This window comes from Notothenia rossii (genome assembly GCF_949606895.1).
Source record: "Notothenia rossii genome assembly, chromosome: 3".
In the NCBI taxonomy this organism is placed as follows: domain Eukaryota; kingdom Metazoa; phylum Chordata; class Actinopteri; order Perciformes; family Nototheniidae; genus Notothenia; species Notothenia rossii.
In genome coordinates, this window is record NC_136901.1 from 28,337,582 (window position 1) to 28,360,732 (window position 23,151).

At 38.4% G+C, this 23,151-nt stretch overlaps 1 protein-coding gene across 2 annotated transcripts; it reads left to right on the forward strand.

The window, feature by feature from the left end:
• Positions 1-182: 182 nt before the first annotated feature.
• Positions 183-22,351, forward strand: LOC307030989 (uncharacterized protein). 2 transcript variants are annotated; one of them, XM_079667657.1, is made up of 9 exons: positions 183-320; positions 1,852-1,887; positions 4,458-4,640; positions 5,075-7,001; positions 7,086-7,255; positions 7,329-7,552; positions 7,678-7,801; positions 7,909-8,009; positions 19,264-22,351. In XM_079667657.1, the coding sequence occupies exons 4-9, from the start codon at positions 5,093-5,095 to the stop codon at positions 19,475-19,477; spliced, it is 2,742 nt and encodes a 913-aa protein (XP_079523783.1). In that variant the 5' UTR covers positions 183-320; positions 1,852-1,887; positions 4,458-4,640; positions 5,075-5,092; the 3' UTR covers positions 19,478-22,351. The 2 variants fall into 2 exon arrangements, 1 of the variants encoding a protein (XP_079523783.1); XR_013805845.1 differs by lacking the exons at positions 183-320; positions 1,852-1,887 and adding an exon at positions 12,187-12,241 and having other exon boundaries at positions 4,464-4,640; positions 19,264-19,375.
• Positions 22,352-23,151: the final 800 nt, after the last annotated feature.

The following is a 23,151-nucleotide window of genomic DNA, read 5'->3' on the forward strand; positions in this document are numbered from 1 at the left end:
ATTGACATTAATAGTTAGTTTAGCTTCTCACCATCATTTGCTGTGGCCCACTGATGTTAACGATCTTAACTGAAAGGCTGCCTGCCAAAAATAAACATTGAGCCACGTGACTTGCAAACTCTCGCGAGAGTTTTACACAAGACTGATCCATTCTAGCGATAACCGCAGTAGAGAAGCTTGGAAACCCCGCCCATCTCGCCCTGCAAGTCCCAACAAACGGAGAGAGGCAGAGAGGAATAATGCCAGAGTAGGACAGAAAAAGCACAGCATGTCAAGTTTTGATATAACTCATACTGCTGCAGACACCCCACGTTGACATCGTAAGTTAATTTCTTTTCAATCCTCTAATACTGTTTCAGCTTTAAAATTGTATTTTAGAATAATCAGTGTGGTCTCCCAAAACGAGCACACTCGTGTTACCTTTCTGCTGTTCATGATCTATTTATGGTTATTTGCAGTGGCGGCGCCAGGGTATGGCTGGGGTGCTACAGCCATACCAAGAAATGGCTTAGCCCCACCATGAAAAATTATGTTAAAGTAACAAAATAAAGTCCGCCAACTCGCGCGGAGTAAATTGCACAGACAGCAGTTAGTAAGATTGATTTCAGTAGCCACTTGTCTGGAAATACCGAAGACTAGAAACGGTTTTGAAAATGTTGTCACGTAGTGACACTCTTCTCAATAGAACATCTTTGATAATGTCTTCTGGCCAATCAGAATCAAGATAACGGCGTGGTGTTGTTGCAGGAAGTCCCGACGGAGAATACTTTTGCTGTAGTACATCTCTATATAGGCCTACATCGATACAAAATAAGACCCCACGGTTTGATGATTGATAGGTGTGTGGGCTATCTTTCATTTTGACACACAGAACAATGGGGGCTATCCACCCTTATCCACAAAGTAAAGTAATTCACTCAGCCTCTTCCCTCTTCTCTCTGTGAGGAGCAGCAGGTTCAACTTTCAGAACAAAGTAACAAAAAACTAAAATGGCATTCATTTTTTTTTAAATATATCGTGTAGTAATAGATTTATTTATTTTTCTTCTCAAGAGAGTACCAGAATGTGTATTTTATGTTAGTATTTCAAAAAATCTCCTGGGGGGACAATCCCCCAAGACCCCCCAGCAGGGGTTGGGTTTTCAGCATGACAACTCTTTCACCTGTGGGGAAATTGCAGGATTGGCTCCAGGTCGCCCTTTTTATTTACTACAAGACAAATTTGCCTTTTTATTTCGTACAGTTCAATTTGGATTGAGACAGGGAAATAATCTAAACCTCACGCGTGGCGTTTCACTGTCAAGGGGGGGCGATATAGGGCATGTAATTACATTGCAAATACTGACTTGAGCCCCACCACTGTATGGGTTAGCGCTACCATAGATTACCTAACAAAAATACTCTGGCGCCGCTACTGGTTATTTGATGTAATTTATAATGAGTGTTCAAAAGCAGTATAGCCTATGTGTATCCTTGTTCCTATGACCCAAAGCTATAAAAGGATTTTCACAGCAATGCTCATTTAAAGTTTAATTCTGGTTTCCAGCCTGAAGGAGGAAGTTCAGAGTCTAGAATGTTTAGCAAGGCACAAGGTGTGGCACTCACTCCTCTCAGGTGTTATGACATCTTTATTTGTACAGTGTTGTATGTAGTCATATAGATGGAATTCCCTCAGGTTAAAGAATCTGTATCTCCCTAAATGTAGTCTTGGTAAACGGAATATCGTTTTGAAAGCATTCTATAATTACATGCTAAAATTGTAAAAGGAATAGATTTTGGCTGCTTGTCAACACTTTAAAGTGGCACCAAATATTGGAAAAGTAACATCATAATTTTCTCTTTTTTGTCACAGGTACCTTGAAACCAAGAAATGAATATCATTACACAGGTACAACTGTTTCCTCCCCCAAATGAAACCCATCTTATAATAAAGAGCATTATTAACAACAACCTCAAGAAGCTCAAAGAATTAGTAAAGGACATCAACATTAAAGAACTTTACCCATGCAAAGAAGTTAATGTCTATATAACTCCACTGATAGCTGCTGTTGTAAATCACAAAGTGGATATTTTGACATTCCTTTTGCATCGGGGCGCTGACCCAAACAAGGCTTCCACTAACGGCTTTACGCCTCTGCATTATGTATCACTATCCAAAGCACCAGATATTTTTGTAGAGAAACTGCTTAAAGCCAAAGCTCATCCAAATGGATCGAATCCAATGTATACCCCTCTGCAAGCTGCTGCCATTCATGACAGGGAAGATGTCTTCAGGGTTCTCCTTTCAGCTGGAGCAATGGTAACACCGTTGCCTGGTGCTCAACATAAATGTCACAATGAAAAAATATCTCAGATGATTCATGACCTTGCATCGAGGGGAGATAAATTGTGCTCCAAAATCAGATATTTCCTAGATATGGGAATTGCTGTGCCAGAAAAAACACCTGAAGAAGTGTTCAAAACGTTTGACAGTCACATGCTGTTGGATGATCCTCAGACCCATCTGACAATGATTGAAAGACTTTTTAATGCAAGTGGGCAACATGCAGAAAAATACCGCCAGGGAAGTATCAAATGGCTGAAGGACACTGGAAATCTTGACCCCTACATTGCAGGTGCCGTCAGTCGCTTTCCAAACATTCCCCAGGACTATGTTGAAATGTCAATAGCCACTTTGCATGCAGTTTTTTGCACTCTTGAAGATATACCAAATGAGCAAGCTTTGGATATAATTTCCCAACTACTGAACCAGCTTAGCTCAAAAGAGAGACCTGATATATGGCAAGCTGTTCTGTCCACACTATATGTGATAACACAGAAGACAAAAGGCAGAAATAGCTGGGATCAGAGCTTTGTTGAGAAGATATGCAAGACAATAGCTCCTTTTGTAGAAAGTTATTTAAAACCTGCATTTTCAGTGGTTGAAAAAAGTCAGATTCTATCAAAGTCTATAAGAAATTACCATAAATATCACTTTTCTTACCTTACATTTTCCTGACAAGTGCATGGTATCGATCTCTAGTTCCAAGTATCTTTCAATACAGCATGATGTGTATTTAAAAAATGATGTTCTCTTTTTGAGTAAAATAGACGCAAAAGCAGCGTATGCTTAAGGGCGGAGCAATTGTGTGATTGACAGGTTTCTACAACAGTGTTGTTTGCTTTTGGTGCGTCCAGTGTTTTGGTTTTCGAACCTTAACCCTTTCACAGTGTGTTTTTAGTTCATGGTAAAATGTTTCCCGCCTAAAATGTATTTTCCACGTTCAGTTGTATTAGCTCGTGTGTCTTGTGGTTCCAAAAAATAATAGATGGTGACATCCAAAATGCTTTACTCTGAAAAGATTATTGTTAACGTATCTGTGACTATATCCACATTTTGTATTCACTCAAAGGCTACAACCTCACTCTTTTGGTTTAGTGGATTAAGCAGCAGGTGGATTTTCAGTGAAAAAGCTCTCATGAGACATGGGGCCTTACCTGCTAACTCAAAAATGCAGAAATGTTTCAATACACACATTATGTTACCATCCACCATAATGTATTTCAATGTGAGCTTTCACAGGAAGCCTCTGCTCACAGTTAAACCACAATGCAAATGAGCACTGTCAAAAAGAAAAGGACTGTGACGTCATAAATCTACAGTTCAACAGTGAGTCTGCAATACTGGGTTACAAATGAACAAATCAAGAGTTTGGGCTTAAGATGGCAGCTTTGCTTACAGATATGACCATAAAATACTGAATATTACTTTATGCACTAACATCAAATGTAAACATCTACAGCACAGAGTTACATAATGTCCAGCTGATAACCCTCTAACTCAGAATGCTTCATATCCTAACCCTAAACCCATTTTATGTGCCTAGTTTGACGGTGTAAGTAGCACAGCTTACTGCAAAAAGTCCTACCACAGCAGAATTATACAATCTGAAAGTTGAACTATTGTCCGATAGGAACCTGTTGGTCTTCTGTTATCCATTAGAAAGATGGCAGAAGGGCTTATTTACATCAACTGCTTCGTTTAATTAGCTTAAAAAATGTTTTTCTTTAAATGACACGGTTGTTTGTTAAATAACTTTGAGGTTTCTCTGTCTTCTACAACTACAGCAGTGGTTCCTGGTTATTAACACTGTTGTCTTGGAAATGCAGGCTGCCATTTAAGATATCAATTTTTTTAAAGATAAAAACAAATGTGTCTAAAAAAAAGAATTATTGGCTTCCCAAAAACGGACAGGTTGGAAGTAGCCGATCCTGCTTTGATTCTTAAGATTTAAGTGCTATTTCTTGTGCATTTATTTATTTAAATATATTATAAAAGTTGCTGCTGTGCTTTCTATGATAATGGTAGTATGTAAGTATAGCAACAAAAATGCAAATGCTTTGTGAACCTCTGTATTGTAAATGTGCAAACCCTACTTTAAATAACTTTAGTTTCTATTTCCTGCCTCATACTGTCAGATCTTTCTAAAGAGACATAAATGGAGCGGTAAAGACTGTTGGAAACCCCCACCATTCACGCCCAGCAAGTCCCTACAGACAGCGAGAGGCAGAGAGGAAGTGTGCAAGAGTCAGATAAGAAAAAGCACAACATGTTAAGTTTTGATATAACTCATGCTGCTGCAGACACCCCACGTTGACATCGTAAGTTAATGTCTCTTCAATCCTCTAATACTGTTTTAGCTTTAAAATTGTATTTTTAAATAATCAGTGTGGTCTCCTAAGACGAGCACACTCGTATTGCCTTTCTCCTGTTCATGATCCATTCTTGTGGTTATTTGATGTCCTTTATAATGAATATTTATTTAATAGCACTATTTGTTTATCCTTGTTCCTATGAACCAAAGCTATAAAAGGATTTCCACAGCAATGGTCATTTCAAGTTTAAAGAGTTCCCTCAGGTTAAAGGATCTGTATCTCCCTAAATGTAGTGTTGGTAAATGGAATATGGTTTGGAAAGCATTCTATAATTACATGCTAAAATTGTAAAAGGAATAGATTTTGGCTGCTTGTCAACACTTTAAAGTGGCACCAAATATTAGAAAAATAACATCATCGTTTTCTCTTTTTTGTCACAGGTACCTTGAAACCAAGAAATGAATATCGTTACACGGGTACAACTGTTTCCTCCCCCAAATGAAACACATCCTATAATAAAGAGCATTATTAACAACAACCTCAAGAAGCTCAAAGAATTAGTAAAGGACACCAACATTAAAGAACTTTACCCATGCAAAGAAGTTAATGACTATATAACTCCACTGATAGCTGCTGTTGTAAATCACAAAGTGGATATTTTGACATTCCTTTTGCATCGGGGCGCTGACCCAAACAAGGCTTCCACTAACGGCTTTACGCCTCTGCATTATGTATCACTATCCAAAGCACCAGATATTTTTGTAGAGAAACTGCTTAAAGCCAAAGCTCATCCAAATGGATCGAATCCAATGTATACCCCTCTGCAAGCTGCTGCCATTCATGACAGGGAAGATGTCTTCAGGGTTCTCCTTTCAGCTGGAGCAATGGTAACACCGTTGCCTGGTGCTCAACATAAATGTCACAATGAAAAAATATCTCAGATGATTCATGACCTTGCATCGAGGGGAGATAAATTGTGCTCCAAAATCAGATATTTCCTAGATATGGAAATTGCTGTGCCAGAAAAAACACCTGAAGAAGTGTTCAAAACGTTTGACAGTCACATGCTGTTGGATGATCCTCAGACCCATCTGACAATGATTGAAAGACTTTTTAATGCAAGTGGGCAACATGCAGAAAAATACCGCCAGGGAAGCATCAAATGGCTGAAGGACACTGGAAATCTTGACCCCTACATTGCAGGTGCCGTCAGTCGCTTTCCAAACATTCCCCAGGACTATGTTGAAATGTCAATAGCCACTTTGCATGCAGTTTTTTGCACTCTTGAAGATATACCAAATGAGCAAGCTTTGGATATAATTTCCCAACTACTGAACCAGCTTAGCTCAAAAGAGAGACCTGATATATGGAAAGCTGTTCTGTCCACACTATATGTGATAACACAGAAGACAAAAGGCAGAAATAGCTGGGATCAGAGCTTTGTTGAGAAGATATGCAAGACAATAGCTCCTTTTGTAGAGAACCGAAACACAGCTGACATAAGACTTGTCACATACGGCACATTCGCAAACTTACTGTCAGTTAAACATGCAACCAACATCTTTGCATCAGTGGGGATAACTTCAGTGCCGGAGGATTTACTGATGTCTGCAGAAATGAATACAAATGAGAAGCTGAAAGAAGTGCTTAAGCAACTGAACGATCATCTCAGCAAGCCAAGCATGGACTCTGAGGGCTCTACAGTCTTACCTGAATCCAAAAAGAAGAAGAAAAAGAAGAAGAAGAAAAACAAGGAACAGTCAGAAAAGCAAGAAGAACCAAATGATGAAGTTTGCACTGCTTCATCTAATCCAACAGTAGGCCCTGTTGAGGAGACCACTTCAAATGTGAAGCCATTCCATGTCCAAACTACTAAATCAATGCCACGCAGATGGGTACAAAGCAGCGTGAGGTGGAGAGAAAAGTTAGAGAAGCTTGTGAGTACTGATGAAGAAGTGAGCAGAATTGGGAGCATGATATATGTAAATAAAGAAGAATTCTGCATAGCAAAAGGGAGTGACGGTACCCAAGTCTTCTTGGGGCTGAGAGATGATGGCACTGAAGTTGCTATTAAGAAAATGTACAAATGCAACTATCAGGTGCTGAAGCATGAGGAAGGATTTCTACGGCTTCCAGAGCTTGACCACCCATCCATTGTGAGATACATTGACCAATCGGAGGATGACAACTTTGGATATCTTGGTCTTCAACTGTGTGAATACACCTTGGAAGAATACATAAAAACTCAGGATGATACTCACTTGAGAAAGAAACTTGTCTATCAAGTTCTCGAAAGTTTAAGGGTGCTTCACTGTCAAGATCCTCCCATTCTCCACCGGGACCTCAAACCACAGAATGTTCTGATCGGTAAGATAAGTCCACAATATACTAAAATCATGAAACTAACTTTAAGAAAGTAGGTAAAATGTTTGGTCTGGATCTTTCCTGCAGATGTGAAGAGGAGGGCACGATTAGCTGATTTTGGCATCAGTAGACGGTTACCCAAAGACCAAACATCTTATCGCACTTCCAGAGCAGGGACAAGATGTTGGATGGCCAAGGAGACTTTATCAGAAGAAGACGACACTAAGATACCATACAAGCCAAACTCTGATATACAGGTCAGTTATTCTGTTACACAAACTTAATTGACGTTAACGTTTTGATTGATTAAATGTTCTTTTAATTCTTAAGGTGGCAGGGATGGTGATTTATTATATCCTCTCTGGAGGACACCATCCTTTCGGTGACAAACCCCATAAATGTGAGTACAACATTGATGAAGGGAACTACACTTTGGAGCATGTTCAAGACGTGTTGGCAAAAGACCTCATTGAGTGGATGATTGATGCAGAACCAAAGAACAGACCTAAAGTGGAAGAATGCTTGAGGCACTCCTTCTTCTGGACCCCTGACAGGTACAACCATTTAAAAACATATAGCCAATTGGTTGTGATTATTCAACTAATATGCTGTTATTTAACTGTTCTATAAATAGTATAAATCTTTTCTAAATAGTCTAAAAAACATTTTAATTTTTCAGGAGAATAGAATACTTGAGAAAAATGGGAAACAGGAAGGAGGCAGAAAACTGTCGAAATGCTGACGAGGAATTAATTTCTTCGCTGGAGAAATGTGCTGGATCCTTCAAACAGTGGAAAGATAAGGTGACTGCAACATAAGTTTTATTCTCTTTTTGAAACCAAAAATGTATCCTTACCACAACTTTTTACAAAGAACACTTAGAACTAACTAACATTTGTTGTGATCACAGTTTCCACCTGAGTTGCTGCAGAAGATGGATGGCAAGAAGAAATCCTACCCTGAGAACACGTTGGGATTACTGCGCTGTATACGAAACCTCCATGAGCACTAGTACGTAACCTTACACTGAATTAAAAATGATTATTCAAACAAACAAGGATAACATACTATTCAGGGTTTTGTCTAAAGCTGTTATACCAAAATGCAGATATTCCCCGTAAAATGTTAGTGATGCCAGAGAACAATATTTCTGTACATCAACAACTGTATAATTACTCCAAAAATGTGAAAGTCATGTCAAATAGACCGTCAGACGGCAGAGACAGCTTTGTTTTTACGGAGCTCTGACATTGCCTTGTTTTTTACATCCACGGCGCCATCTTGTATACGGGCGTCATGTTCTTGCGAGAAGTGATATAAATTATAAGATCGGCGCCACAGTATTGCCCTCACACTATATTTTTCTAGAAAGAACCCTACTATTTAATACTAAGACAAAGTTATGATTCAGCATTTTAGATACAACTTTTCACCTACTGAAATGATAGATCAAGTAGATGTTCTGCATCGTATCACGACTATCCAACCCAATCTCACGGCATTTTGTTTTATAGTCACAACATTTAATCTATTGATTTGATTTCCCCCTTTTTTTCGTGTCACACAGAACGATTTTAAAAGCAATGTATTTCTATTGGTAGTATGTTTCGTGCCTGCAGCACGTCTTTTTGTCCGTTCGGGTCTTGGAAGACCGGAAGCTGTGGGGTTCATAAAAACATGTTCTTACTCAATATCAAGCCGCGATTATTGTTTTTATTTTAAATCGTATAATGTCTGACTTCTTTTGTCGTCTGTGAGGAAAAGAAATGGGGCTCAGAGCCTCAAAATACTGAAATCTGTATTTTTTTAAAAACAATTTTTCCTTCTAATTTGTTATTCTTTTCTAAATAACACACTGTTATTTACTCACCAATAACACACAATTATCCTTGTTTTTATTTATTTGTTTAATTCCATAATCTCTGGCTTTTTTGGCAGGAACTGAATTTCAAAATAAAAATAACCGAAAACAGACGTAGGACTATAAGGGACATTTCAAGCAACATTGCGATACACAGCCACTGAACTGATTACCAAGGATCCTTAGCTATGGTTTAAGCTCGCTGATTGGATGTTTTAGCCGCAATGCATGTAGGGATATGGTGTTAATGCGATATGAAATCCGAAAAACATTTCTGAGTTTAGGATTGCCGAAGACACTACACTACCGATAATCCCCAGCTATCGTTTAGGACTACCGTCCCCGTGATTAATCTTCAAGCTCTGGGATTGGATCTTGGAGTGGCAGTGTGCCAAGGTTACGCCGAGCGTCAAACAGCTGTTTGAAATGGAACAAAACCACACCAGACTATCCAAAACTGGAATCGAACGCCCCCCCAGAACTACACATGCTGGCTATTGTGTTTAGCAAAATATGGGACGTCTATACTGAGCGTTTTTGTTTTTCCCACAATTAGAAGTTGCCAGTATTAAACACATTGGCGTTATCAAATGTAAAACATATAATTAATAAATGGGTGAAAATCGCTTTTGTCCATAATGCGCAGCATTATTATATACCCACATGACAGCTCATTGTTACTTTGTAATTCTACTCCACTACAATTCAGAGGTTAACCTGGTATTTTTACTCCACTACATTTATTTGAGTTACTTTGCAGATTCTGATTAATGATGTGAAATATAAACAACCCTTAAATCAGACTTTAGTTACACCTGAGTAAAATTCAGGGAAGGTGATTGTGAAATGCCAACAATCAGGAGAGATATTTGATTGTTGGTGCTTGAGAAGACTAAACATTTATCTGCGATTGACATGAATAGAAACGAGTAATAAAGTATATTCATTACAATTATTCTCTACTAATAGTTAATTAAAGACTGTATAATGGCTATTTTGCACATCCCTTTCAAGATTTCAAGATTTTCAAAGGTTTATTGACTTCAAAATGGAACAAAAGGCGAGCTTTAATCACAAAAACCTGAAAAAACAACAATCCAAGAAAAAAGGTACAAGGCACGAGGTAGCATCCAAAACAAAAAGGGACTGTGACCAACATGAAGGGAGACATGAACGACAAAAAATGAACCAACACTGAACACAGGAAGAGACAAGACTAAATACAGGGAGGGGCAATCGCAAGATGAGAAACAGCAGGGCAGGGGAGGAGAAACACAAGGGCAACAGGTGAACACAATCAGACAATTAGACACACCAGGGAAACTAACGACAGGGAGGACAGAACAGCAAAATAACCCCAAAACTAGACACACAAAAACTCAAACCCTGACAGAAATGCCTACGTCTGTTTCCGGTGATTTTTATTTTGAAATTCAGTTCCTGACGGACGCCAAAAAAGCCAGAGATTATGGAATTAACAAATAAATTAAAACAAGGATAATTGTGTGTTATTGGTGAGTAAATAACAGTGTGTTCTTTAGAAAAGAATAACAAATTAGAAGGAAAAAAAGATTTTAAAAAATACAGATTTCAGTATTTTGAGGCTCTGAGCCCGATTTATTTTCCTCACAGACGACACAAAAAGTCTGACATTATACGATTTAAAATAAAAACAATAATCGCGGCTTGATATTGAGTAAGATCCTGTTTTTATGAACCCCACAGCTTCCGGTCATCCAAGACCCGAACGGACTAAAAGACGTGCTACAGGCACAAAACATACTACCAATAGAAATACATTGCTTTTAAAATCGTTCTGTGTGACATGAAAAAAGGGGAAAATCGCGTTGGTGAACACGAATCAGTGGATTAAATGTCGTGACTATAACACGAAATGCCGTGAGACAGGGTTGGACTATCACTACAGTCCGCTACAAGTTACTGCTCTCTGACCTGATATCCTGGTCAATTTGGCCTAAAAATAAAATCTCCATTTTCTTTCGAACTAATGGACATTTTTCGATTTAAACCTAGATTTTTTCCGTTTTTTTCTAAACAAACCAGACCAGACCAAGGCAACATTTAAATACATATTTTCTTTAGTAACACAATAAAAATAAATGAGATTACCAAGTAGTCTAGGCCTATGTGAACAAATCAGTTGTTCAAGAATAAAAAAAATAAAATAAAAACAGCACCACTTGGCTGTCATTAATGTGCAAAGATTTTTTTTAAATGAAACTGAAAAAAAAATCTCTTGTAGGCCATCCCTGAAAAAACTTGTAAATTTAAATACAACGAATAATATCGGGCAGAGCTGCAGATCGGGTAGTCACAGGCAATGTGGCTGAGTTTTGTGCGCGTTCGACAAGGGTCTAGCTGCAGCCGCGGACAGTACACAACACTACACGACAAGCCCACCTGACACGACACTACGTTGGCTGAGAGACACTACCGTTAAAAGCGAATTGACGAGATTTACATGATACAGCCCATGTAGTATAATATTTTACAAATGATGAATTACAGCAAACGTGTGCAATATATCCATTATTACAGCTCCGTGGGCTGGCAGTAAGGCGATATGGTCCATTGTTATGGTGCATCCATGGGTAAAGAGAAACTCATGTAGTACTGAACACGTAACATGAACGTGCCGGGCGGCGCGGTCCCGTGGGTTGGTTGCGCGTTCATAATGCCGAGAAAAATAACTCTCAGAATAACGTTATTAGCACATTTTACAACCTGAGGACCGAATGTTTTTAATAAGGGCTATACAAACGTTCATACTGGGTAGTTTATTTAGCTTAAAAAAAATTATCCAACGAGTTACAGACCACTCTTTCCCAATGTAAGTCAATGGGAAAAAGTGTTTCCGGGCCCAGCAACCTAAAGGAAGTGTAGTACCGCCGTTTGGCCACAACAAATATTCTCATCAGACTCCGGCGCACTTCCTAGGGGCTTGGTTCAACCTCCACTGTCCGCGGCCGCAACGAGACCCTTCTCAGCCACCGTAGTGTCGTGTCAGGTGGGCGTGTCGTGTAGTGTTGTGTACTGTCCACGGCCGCAGCTAGGGTTATGGCTAGAAAGGATCCGTCTAATGTAAATATGACGTCACGTTCTCGTTCTAACTCTCGTTGTAATCGGAGCGGCTCGGTTGTAATCGGAGCGGCTCGGAAGCTCAGTCACGTGGCTGAATGTTTACGTTTGGGATGGCGAGAAACTAAACTATATTAAGTATGTAAATACTTGTTAGCGGTCTTGCTGTTGAAAGAAGAATGACAACACTGTAGATCAGCAACACTATGGTTTATTTTGTATTCACAGGCAAGTCAACGTTGTTGCAGTAAAAGTCCCAAGATAGCTCCTGGTGCAATAAAATGTATGTTGCATGTTACTGCTGTAGATGTGTTTACCTCTTTTATATCCCGTTGGGTAGTTTAATCTGCAGCAATGCATCATATTCTATAATATCATCATATATGTGTAGCTTTGTCTCTGTCGTATCTTTCAAAAGTAAAGTGAAACAGCTGTTTTCAGCTTTGTGATGATGCATTTTCCAGCTGATCCAAGAGGCTTTTTAAACACCTTACTTGGCTTAGGAGGGAGGGGAATTTTCTCAACACATAAAGGAACACTTTATCCTTCAGTTTATCACAAACATTACATCAACACATTTGGAGATCCTAATTTGAATCCAGTCTGTAATTTGATATTAAGGTTTTAATAATGAAATGAGGTCATGAATCGAGTTCAAGGTTAAGATCATCTTTATTATCCTATGTACAAAAATTAAAATACAACATTAATATAACAGTAACGAATAAAACAAAATAACATTATGCAACTCTGATCTTCTTGCTGATACTTTTCAAAGTTACTTTTACATTTGCTCTACTTCTCCTGCTACTGTTTGCTCTGCTTTTAACTTCTCTTTCAACTCTGCTCTTTACTCTGCTTTCCCTGTTTCCTCTGTTCTCCTCTCCTCATCTTCTCCTCAGACTATCCTCATTTGCTGTCTCCTCTCCTCTCCTGTTCTCCTCTCCTCATACTCTCCTCCTTTTGCTGTCTCCTCTCCTCTGTTCTCCTCATCTCCTCTCCTCCTCAGACTCTCCTCCTTTTGCTGTTAGATATTTAGACTGTAATAACAGCTTATGATATACTTTTTATAACTACATCAATCACATGCAATGAATTAAAAACGTTGTTTTACTTACCACCTCTTTACAGCTCCATTCATCTCCAAGCTTCCAACATTCACCTGGCGGTGGTGCCTTGGATGAAAACAACTTTTGATATGATACAATACAACAACAATAGTTAACACCTATCCACAGCAATAAGCACAATGAGAAGACTAATGGTCTCTTTTATACCAATTTCTATTGGAGTGAAATGAACTGTGCCATGTCACATAGGATTGGAATGGATGATTGGCTGTGTTTTGTGAATATAGAGGAGATGGCAAAAGTAAATATACTTTGTTCTTACCTAAAGCATCTATCCTCCTCTTCGTACCCCTGCCTGCTCCTCCCACATTAGACTCTGGGGACTTAGCTCTTAAAATCTTGTTCAAGCTGTCCACTCTGTAGTTGGATCTCATGACCTCAGCTTTATGACCCACCCGGCCTGAAAAAGGGTGTCTACGATGGCTGGTACTGAGAGGTGTTATGGTCCTCTTCTGCCTTTTGTGTTTGGGGGGCGTGAAGGTGAGAACCACTGCTCTGATTACAACGAGAGTTAGAACGACGTCTCTTCTCGATCTTCCCGCGATCTTCCCGCGTCCCGCCCACCCCGACCCTTTCCGATTACAGCCGAGCCGCTCCGATTACAACGAGAGTTAGAACGAGAACGTGACGTCATATTTACATTAGACGGATCCTTTCTAGCCATAACCCGCAGCTAGACCATATTGGCGCGTTCTGGAAAGTGAGAGAGTAAGCTACTACGGAGTCCCTTAAAGCAAAACAAATCTGCGGAGTCTAGAAATGTTTTTAAATCGTGATTTTTCGGATCAGCCATTTCACAAACCGTAGGAAAGTAAAAATGCCAATTAATCGTTAAAACCGAAAACATCGCCCAGCCCTATATCCTGGACACACACTTTTACACCGGTTCACCTATAAATAATTTATGCTGGCTTGGAATAATTTATAGTTTGATCCCCACCTGAGTTAGTGTTCAGAGTCTTAACAAACGTGTTGAGATCTTTAAATGCAGAGACTGAAAGACAAAATGTTTGTATGAGTTACATGACACATGAAAGCGTGTAGACTGTAGCAATATGCCTATGAAGATAATTTAAAAAACTAGGCTAAAGCTAACGTTAGGATTTCAAGAAAATGTAAGCTTGATAGCTACCTAAATGTTTTAGCTCAACTCAAAATATACTGTAAATATAATTAGTTGGGTATCAAACTAAAAGTGTAAAAATATGATTGCAAGATGTATTTTCAGTAGCCTAAAGCTAACGTTAGGAGTTCAAGAAAATGTAAGCTAGTTAGCTAGCTAAATATTTTGTTAAATAGTATGGCAAAAGTTGTCTTAAACACATTCTCTGCACTTTGCCGGACGAATGTAAACAGCATAATGAAAACCCTTCTCAGAATCTAGCAAATTAACCCTCCGGTATCATTCGATTGGACTACGCAAATTAGTCATTCGAGACAAAAATGTCCACTGCAAAATACTTTGATAAAAACATTATATTAAAAGGTTTTTTTCACAACTTTTTTGGGTTCAATCTTTAAAACAACTTCCGCCCTAATAGAAAATACCAAAAATGTAATCATTTTCAGGATTTTAACCCTTTAAATGCCATTTTGAATACATGAAACCGCTGTTTTTTTTCATGATGAAAACAGAGAAAATGAGTTATATTCCAAAAAATACATATCTGGTGACTGGCTCTTTTTTTTTTATAACAGTCTTGGATATGTCAAAGATTAGCAGAAAAAATGATTTTTTTGCATTATTAGTTTTTGCACAAAATGAGATTGTACAAAAAAGTTACATATTAGTCATTCGGGACAAAAATGTCCACTTCCAAAAACTGCTCTAAAATGACAACAGATTAATATTTTTAAAAACTTTTTGGGGTTAAATCTTTCAATCAACTTCAGTCCTGATCAAAAATACCAAATGTTAAATTATTTTAACCCTTGAACTGCCAGTTTGAAAACATGAATTTGCGTTTTCTACGAAAAACATGCAAAAAAAAGGCAGTTATTTTCCATATAATGAATGTTGGGGGGGTCGGCTTTTTTTTATTTTTATCACAGTCTTGGATATGTCAAAGATTAGCAACAACATTTATTTTGGTGGATTATTAGTTTTTGCACAAAGTCAGATTAAACAAAAAAACTCACACATTAGCTACTCGTGTCCCATCCACTCCCATTATAACCACATCTTTTGATCTCTCCGCCATACCGGTATTAAATCATGCATTTTGTAATGTCAGGGTTTTATATTGGAAGAAAATAGTTCAATGTTTCCTTTTTATTCTATATCACCAGATGCGACATTTTACCATTGAATTACATGCTTGTCATTTCTTGGTTTCTTTGCCTGTTGTATAATGGGGCCCTGACAGCCATTGGAATACATGTATGAAACTAATATGATGTAGGTGTGTTGGTATGGATGTGGAAGAGTGGTATCAGCTGAGAAGTGTGTGTGTGTGTGTGTGTGTGTGTGTGTGTGTGTGTGTGTGTGTGTGTGTGTGTGTGTGTGTGTGTGTGTGTGTGTGTGTGTGTGTGTGTGTGTGTGTGTGTGTGTGTGTGTGTGTGTGTGTGTGTGTGTGTGTGTGTGTGTGTGTGTGTGTGTGTGTGTGTGTGGACAGAGACAACAATATACAGTAGATTTGGTTTACAGCAAGTCGCAGTTTTCGCCTCATATCTTTCTTTCTCTTTTTCTCTCACTCCCTCATTCCCAAACTCATACACACTCGTACATATTAAACCTCCTTATACCTTGTGTGAGTGATTTTGTGTGAGAATGAGACAGGACTAAGTGTGCTCTCATGGCGTTTTGTTTTTCATTTGTGCTGTTTCATGTGTCTTAGAGGTAAACAGATGTATGATCTTGACCCAGCTTGACCTCGATGTTTTGAATGGTTTGGAACTTCAAAGTCCTTTGATAATGTCTCTTTAGCAAACAGACATACACAGCCATACATACACTCCTTGAAGTAAATAAAAACACCTGGCTGCAAAGCCAAAGCTTCAGATATGTTTAGTTTGGCTGGATGGTCATTTCATTCCTGTGATACGCAACAAGCAGTAAGATGAAAAGGAGCTTCTCTCTGGGACAAGAGGTCTCATGCAGCCCGTAACTTCAGCTGCAGGACTCATCCTCTGAAACAGAAACACCCTGAGAAGGAGAATCTGGTGTGGATCTGAACTGTGCTTGAAAGGAGTCAGCACAAGGATAAAAAACTTTTTTGCCAAACAGTTTGCCAAACAGTTCATTTATCCGATGGGGGCAGAGAAGAAGGAACAATTCTGCCCCGAATCCCACGTTGATACAGAGGAATCGATGAGGTCCTTTGCTGAGGAGGTTGAGGAGCTGCAGAGGAGCTGCTGAGGAACAACACGATGGTGATGAGGTTGAGATGTATGAAGGACTACAAAACCTTTTAGATGGAAAAAGCCTGATGGTCAATAAAGTGCTTAGTGATCCCCTCCTCAATCACACCACAAAGGGGATGATAGCACCAGAGATTGCCCCCAGGAGTAACAAGAATATTCGTTGCCATGCTTAGAGAAATAATCAGATGTTTGTGGTGGAGTCTGATCGTTCTTCGTCTGACCCTTCCCCTGAAAGTGGAGAGGACACAGAGGATCCCATCCCGTAGCGGCGCTACATTCCTCTGCACTATCCTATCCAATGTTTGCTCAAACATCTGTGGCATCAACATCCCTCCAGTTTGCCACCGAACGTCCCCCATGCAGGTGTGTCATGTCGACAATACTGCTGATGATCTCAGGGATAAAGAATAAATCAAAGAATGATTCCACGTCATGAATTCTTATTTATGCCACTCGTGATGGCATAACGCGTGGGCCCTGAAACCAAACCTCTGGCAGAAGGAATGTAGCACGGCGTTTCCTCGTGAGAGGGAAACCAGATTTGAAAATGTTTTGATGTCCACCCACTGCCATGATGGACACGATCCTCCGGATAGGATAGTGCAGAGGCATGTAGTGCAGCTACGGGATGGGATCCTCTGTGTCCTCTCCACTTTCAGGGGAAGGGTCAGACGAAGAAGGATCAGACTCCACTGCAAACTCCACATTAGATTCTCCTTCTCATGTTTGGCAAAAAAGTGTTTTATCTTTGTGCTGACTCCTTTCAAGCACAGTTCAGGCAGATCCACACCAGATTCTCCTTCTCAGAGTGTTTCTGTTTCAGAGGATGAGTCCTGCAGCTGAAGTTACGGGCTGCATGAGACCTCTTGTCCCACAGAGAAGCTCCTCTTCATCTTACTGCTTGTTGCGTATCACAGGAATGAAATGACCATCCAGCCAAACTACACATATTTGAAGCTTTGGCTTTGCAGCCAGGTGTTTTTATTTACTTCAAGGAGTGTATGTATGGCTGTGTATGTCTGTTTGCTAAAGAGACATTATCAAAGGACTTTGAAGTTCCAAACCATTCAAAACATCGAGGTCAAGCTGGGTCAAGACCATACATCTGTTTACCTCTAAGACACATGAAACAGCACAAATGAAAAATAAAACGCCATGAGAGCACACTTACTCCAGTCTCATTCTCATACAAAATCACTCACACACACACAAGGTATAAGGAGGTTTAATATGTACGAGTGTGTATGAGTTTGGGAATGAGGGAGTGAGAGAAAAAGAGAGAGAGAGAGAAAGAAAGAAAGAAAGATATAAGGCGAAAACTGCGACTTGCTGTAAACCAAATCTACTGTATATTGTTGTCTCTGTACACACACACACACACACACACACATACACATACACATACACATACACATACACACATACACTCATACACATACACATACACACACACACACACACACACATACATTTCTCAGCTGATACCACTCTTCCACATCCATACCAACACACCTACATCATATTAGTTTCATACATGTATTCCAATGGCTGTCACGGCCCCATTATACAACAGGCAAAGAAACCAAGAAATGACAAGCATGTAATTCAATGATAAAATGTCACATCTTGTGATATAGAATAAAAAGAACAAATTGAACTATTTTCCTCCAATATAAAACCCTAACATTACAAAATGCATGATTTTATACCGGTATGGCGGAGAGATATCAAAACATGTGGTTATAATGGGAGTGGATGGGACACGAGTGGCTAATGTGTGAGTTTTTTGTTTAATCGGATTCTGTGCAAAAACTAATAATCCACCAAAATAAATGTTGTTACTAATCTTTAACATATCCAAGACTGTGATAAAAAAAAAAGCCGACCCCCCCCAACATTCATTTTATGGAAAATAACTGCCTATTTGTGCATGTTTTTGATAGAAAACGCAAATTCATGTTTTCAAACTGGCAGTTCAAGGGTTAAAATCCTGAACATAATTTAACATTTGGTATTTTTGATCAGGACTGAAGTTGATTGCAAGATTTAAGCCCAAAAGGTTTTTTAAAATATTAATCTGTTGTCATTTTAGAGTAGTTTTTGGAAGTGGACATCTTTGTCCCGAATGACTAATATGTAACTTTTTTGTTCAATCTGATTTTGTGCAAAAACTAATAATCCACCGAAAATAAATGTTGTTACTAATCTTTAACATATCCAAGACTGTTATATATATATATAAAAAAAAAAAGAGCCAGTCACCAGATATGTATTTTTGGGAAAATAACTCATTTTCTCTGTTTTCATCATAAAAAAACAGCGGTTTCATGTATTCAAAATGGCATTTAAAGGGTTAAAATCCTGAAAATGATTACATTTTTGATATTTTCTATTAGGGCAGAAGTTGCTTTGAAGATTGAGCCCAAAAAAGTTGTGAAAAAAAACTTTTAATTTAATGTCTTTATCAAAGTATTTTGCAGTGGACATTTTTGTCTCGAATGACTAATTTGCGTAGTCGATTTGTTACACAGTGAAAGACCGATTTGAGAAATTTAAATTGGAATTCCAAACTATATCAAGAAAATAGCCTTGTTACAAAAAATCAGGCCATTTGCATCAACAGAACCAAAGTTATTGCAAAATGAAAAGTGAAAAATGACCCATATGGAAAAAAACGTCCACAGTGATACCGGAGGGAAGGGAAGCATTGTAGGTCAACTATGATAGAACAACCAAACAGCACTGATGTACACAGTCTGCCTCTTCTCCCCTCATAACTTTGAGGTAAAATCTTTCCTTTTTTTGTTTGCAGTCAGGTTGATGCAGCTCAAGTTGATGTGATGGAGATATATCCTGACCTCTTCGGATGTGTTTACAAATTTGCCAAGACCCAAGGGTGGAATTCAGAGACCCCGTTGAAGGAAATGTTCCTTAGAGAAGACATCAGCACCAGCTTTACATCCACAAGCCCTGAGGAGCCTCTGTCTGTCCCCGTACAAGAGTCTCAACCCAGCGACTTGAAGTGAAGAAATACTTAAGTCCGTTTATTATACGTTTATTTTCTACATATCTTTGCCATTTATTGTCTTGCTTATAATTAGGATAATAGTCGTTTATAAATATCATTTTTGAGCACACATTTGAAATCAGTAGGCAAGGCTGTAATTTCGCCAGCTGTTACTCTCATGAGCGAGGCAGAAAATAATAGTTTCAACATGCCAAAAAGCTGCTGTCGTTTATTGCACCTCAAACATTAAAACAAATCCAGAGTTACGTGTTTCTGTACTTCCTCTAAGAAGAAAGGACAGTAACAGAAGATCTCTGTGACGCCAGATGTGGTGTTAATGGATATGATATCCAAAAAGAAAATTCAGTTTAGGATGGCCGAAGACACTACACTACCCATAATCCCCAGCTATCGTTTGGGACTACAGTCCCGTTGACAAACCCTGTGATTAATCTTCAAGCTCTGGCATTGGATGTTGGAGTGGCAGCGCGCCAAGGTTACGCCGAGCATCAAGCTCTTTGAAATGGAACGAAACCACGGCAGACTATTCAAAACTGGACTCGAACGCCCCCCCAGAACTACACATGCTGGCTATTGTGTTTCGCAACTCTATGGCACGTCTCTACTGGGAATTGTAATTTTAAAAGACGTTTTCGTTTTTCCCAAAATTAGAAGTTGACAGTATTAAACTGTGTAAAGCCCTGGAGGTTTAGGCGATAGGAAACACATTGGTGTGTACACATTTAAAACATGTAATTACTAAATGGGTGAAAATCGCTTGTGTCCATAATGCGCAGCATTAATATATACCCACATGACAGCTCATAGTTACTTTGTAATTCTACTCCAGAGGTTAACCTGGTATTTTTACTCCACTACATTTATTTGAGTTACTTTGCAGATTCTGATTAATGATGTGAAATATAAACAACCCTTCAAGCAGACTTTAGTTACACCTGAGTAAAATTCAGGGAAAGGTGATTTTCAAGTGCCAACAATCAGGAGAGATATTTGATAGTTGGTGCTTGAGAAGACTAAACATTTATCTGCAGATCTCTATAAAGTATATTAATTACTCGTTGTTCTCTACTAATAGTTAATTAAAAACAGTATATAATTGCTATTTTGCACATCCATTTCAAGATTTTCTAAGGTTTATTGACATATCATACACAACTACAGTGTAGTTATGCAATGAATGAAAAACTTGGGTCACAGATTCCTCAACAGTGCATTACAAGACATCTATCAATATGTGTCTATACCTCCACCATTAAACTGTCAAATTCTGCACATTTGTTATTCTATCTACATACATAAGAGTATAATTAATGTGTATAATATCAGTTAAAATAAGTGCTTCAACATAGTTAACATGGCAGGAAAGCAATATATTAGACGTTAAGTACTTTGTCAGGCTTAATATTTATCTGTAGATTGATACCCCCAAAGCTTTTTTCTTATTTGAAAGAAGACCTTAACCTAAAGTATTATTTAATGTTTGAATAAAGGTTAATTAGTTTGTCTGTTTTGCACATCCTCATATTAATATCTTTGTACATCGTGCACTAAACTGTTTTATTGTAGAGATCACTTACAGTATCTTCTTGATTTTTTATATTCTATATTTCTATTGTTGACCTTCTACTTTCCCCCTATGAAAGCATGTACTCTTAATATTTTTTTCATCAAATAACATTATTCAACAAAGATAATTCAATAACGTGCTTTAACCACTAGGCGGTGCACACAAGGTACACACAGCATCCTAATAATAACTTTGTATTAGTGTAGGACACTTATGTATGTATAACATCTGAAGATGTGTAGTTTTATTCATGTTTTTACATAATTTAACAGGATATTGCTATACTATTTCTCATGTTTTACTTCTACACATTAATATCTGATTTGTAAAACATCACAGGCAGAAAGGCATATCCGTCAATTAGCTATTGAAATTGTGATTCCATAGATGTGTCTCCCATCACCCAAATCCCCTGACTATTCTCTCAACTCAGTATTTACATTCTTATATAAAAAAAAATCAGTAATAGCTTTAAAAACTACAAGTCCTTTTCTATCAGCTGTGCACCGTTATGGTGTAAATATAACCTATCCACCAATTGGATCTAATATAAAAGTCAACCGCATTACTATTGATATACTGCAAGGAGATGTATTTTGCGAAAAGAAATGCAAGATTTATGATCCACGTCACATATTCAGTTTTGGCGGCAGTTCTTCAAGTTTGTCCAGAAGTCTTCTCATCAGGGTTCTATAAATAAAGAACTACGGCAGATGTATAATTTTTAATGCAGCCAAACCGTGTATTACAATGCCGTTATGTGATGACTTCCAAAGAGAAAAGCAAGCACACTCGGAATAAAGTATTGTTTTATTTTTTTAAAATGTTTTCAGATATCATATTACATTAACATTATTTCCCAACAAGCTGAAGATCTTGGGTAATCTGTTCAGTGGGTTTGTGGCATGGGTTGCGTTACGATAATCCAAAAATCAGCTCCTAAATTCTAACCCTATCTCCTATTCCTTGACCTCTGAGTGAAACGTCACGGGGTTAAGGGATAGTGGATAGGAGAAGAGACTGCGGTACTTTAGAGAATCCGAATGCACTTTCACTATCTGACGTGTTTATGATGCGCCAGCGGACGTCATTGTGTGCATCTGCTGCTGTGGTGAAACTATGGAAACTACAGTGTTCTATATACAACGGACTACAACATGGATGTTTAATAAGAACAAGGGACTCATCTAGAGACTGCACCGTGCTCTGATGCTGTTGTTTAATGCTTTATGAACATGGACAACAGAGAAACATATTCTTCATGACCAAAGTTGTAATTGAAATAAAAAAGGAAGGTGAAACTTATGCTCGTCACCCTCTCCCTCCGGTACACATTAATACAAATGATCCCAATACGTATGATTGTATGAGAATATCTTAAAATCAATACAAATGTATTTATTATAAACGTTAGTCCTTAACACCTATCACTGTGTATATCACCATTCAAACATCTTTTAAAAGTTGAGCAAACCCACACAGCTCAGTGAAATGTTGACTTTATTTGATCATTTCAGTAAAAACTAACGTTCATATTTCTCTTTTTGATTATAATACTGATGAACGTTCAAAACAAAGCACTTTGGCAACTTACCACATATGTTTTAAAATGCTTAATAAGCACCGTAACTTTCATTATATAATTTCTCCGTCATAATCGTTTGTTTCCGTGAACGGCTGACTGTTGTGTGACGCAAATGCTGCGGCTGCAAGGCATTGTGGGGCAGCATTTTCTCCTCTCCTTTCGGTAAGGGAGGTCCAGTGGTTCCTAAGCTAAAGGAGGTTATAAAAGAAGTTTGAAACCTCCTTTCCTTTCATTTGGAGAATTGGAACGGCACTTATCATGGCTGCCACTGACGTACTTCCGGGTCATTTCACTTGGTTAGGAAGGTTCCTAAGCTAAATGGACTATTGGAACGCAACCATGGTTTGTGGTGTGTATCGCTCGAAATGTCCCTTATAGGCCTACGTCTGTTTCCGGTGACTTTATTTACGGCTAAAAAGCCCAAGATTATAAAATTAAACGAATAAATAAAAACAAGGATAATTGTGTGTTATTGTTGAGTAAATAACAGTGTGTTATTTAGAAAATAATAACAAATTAG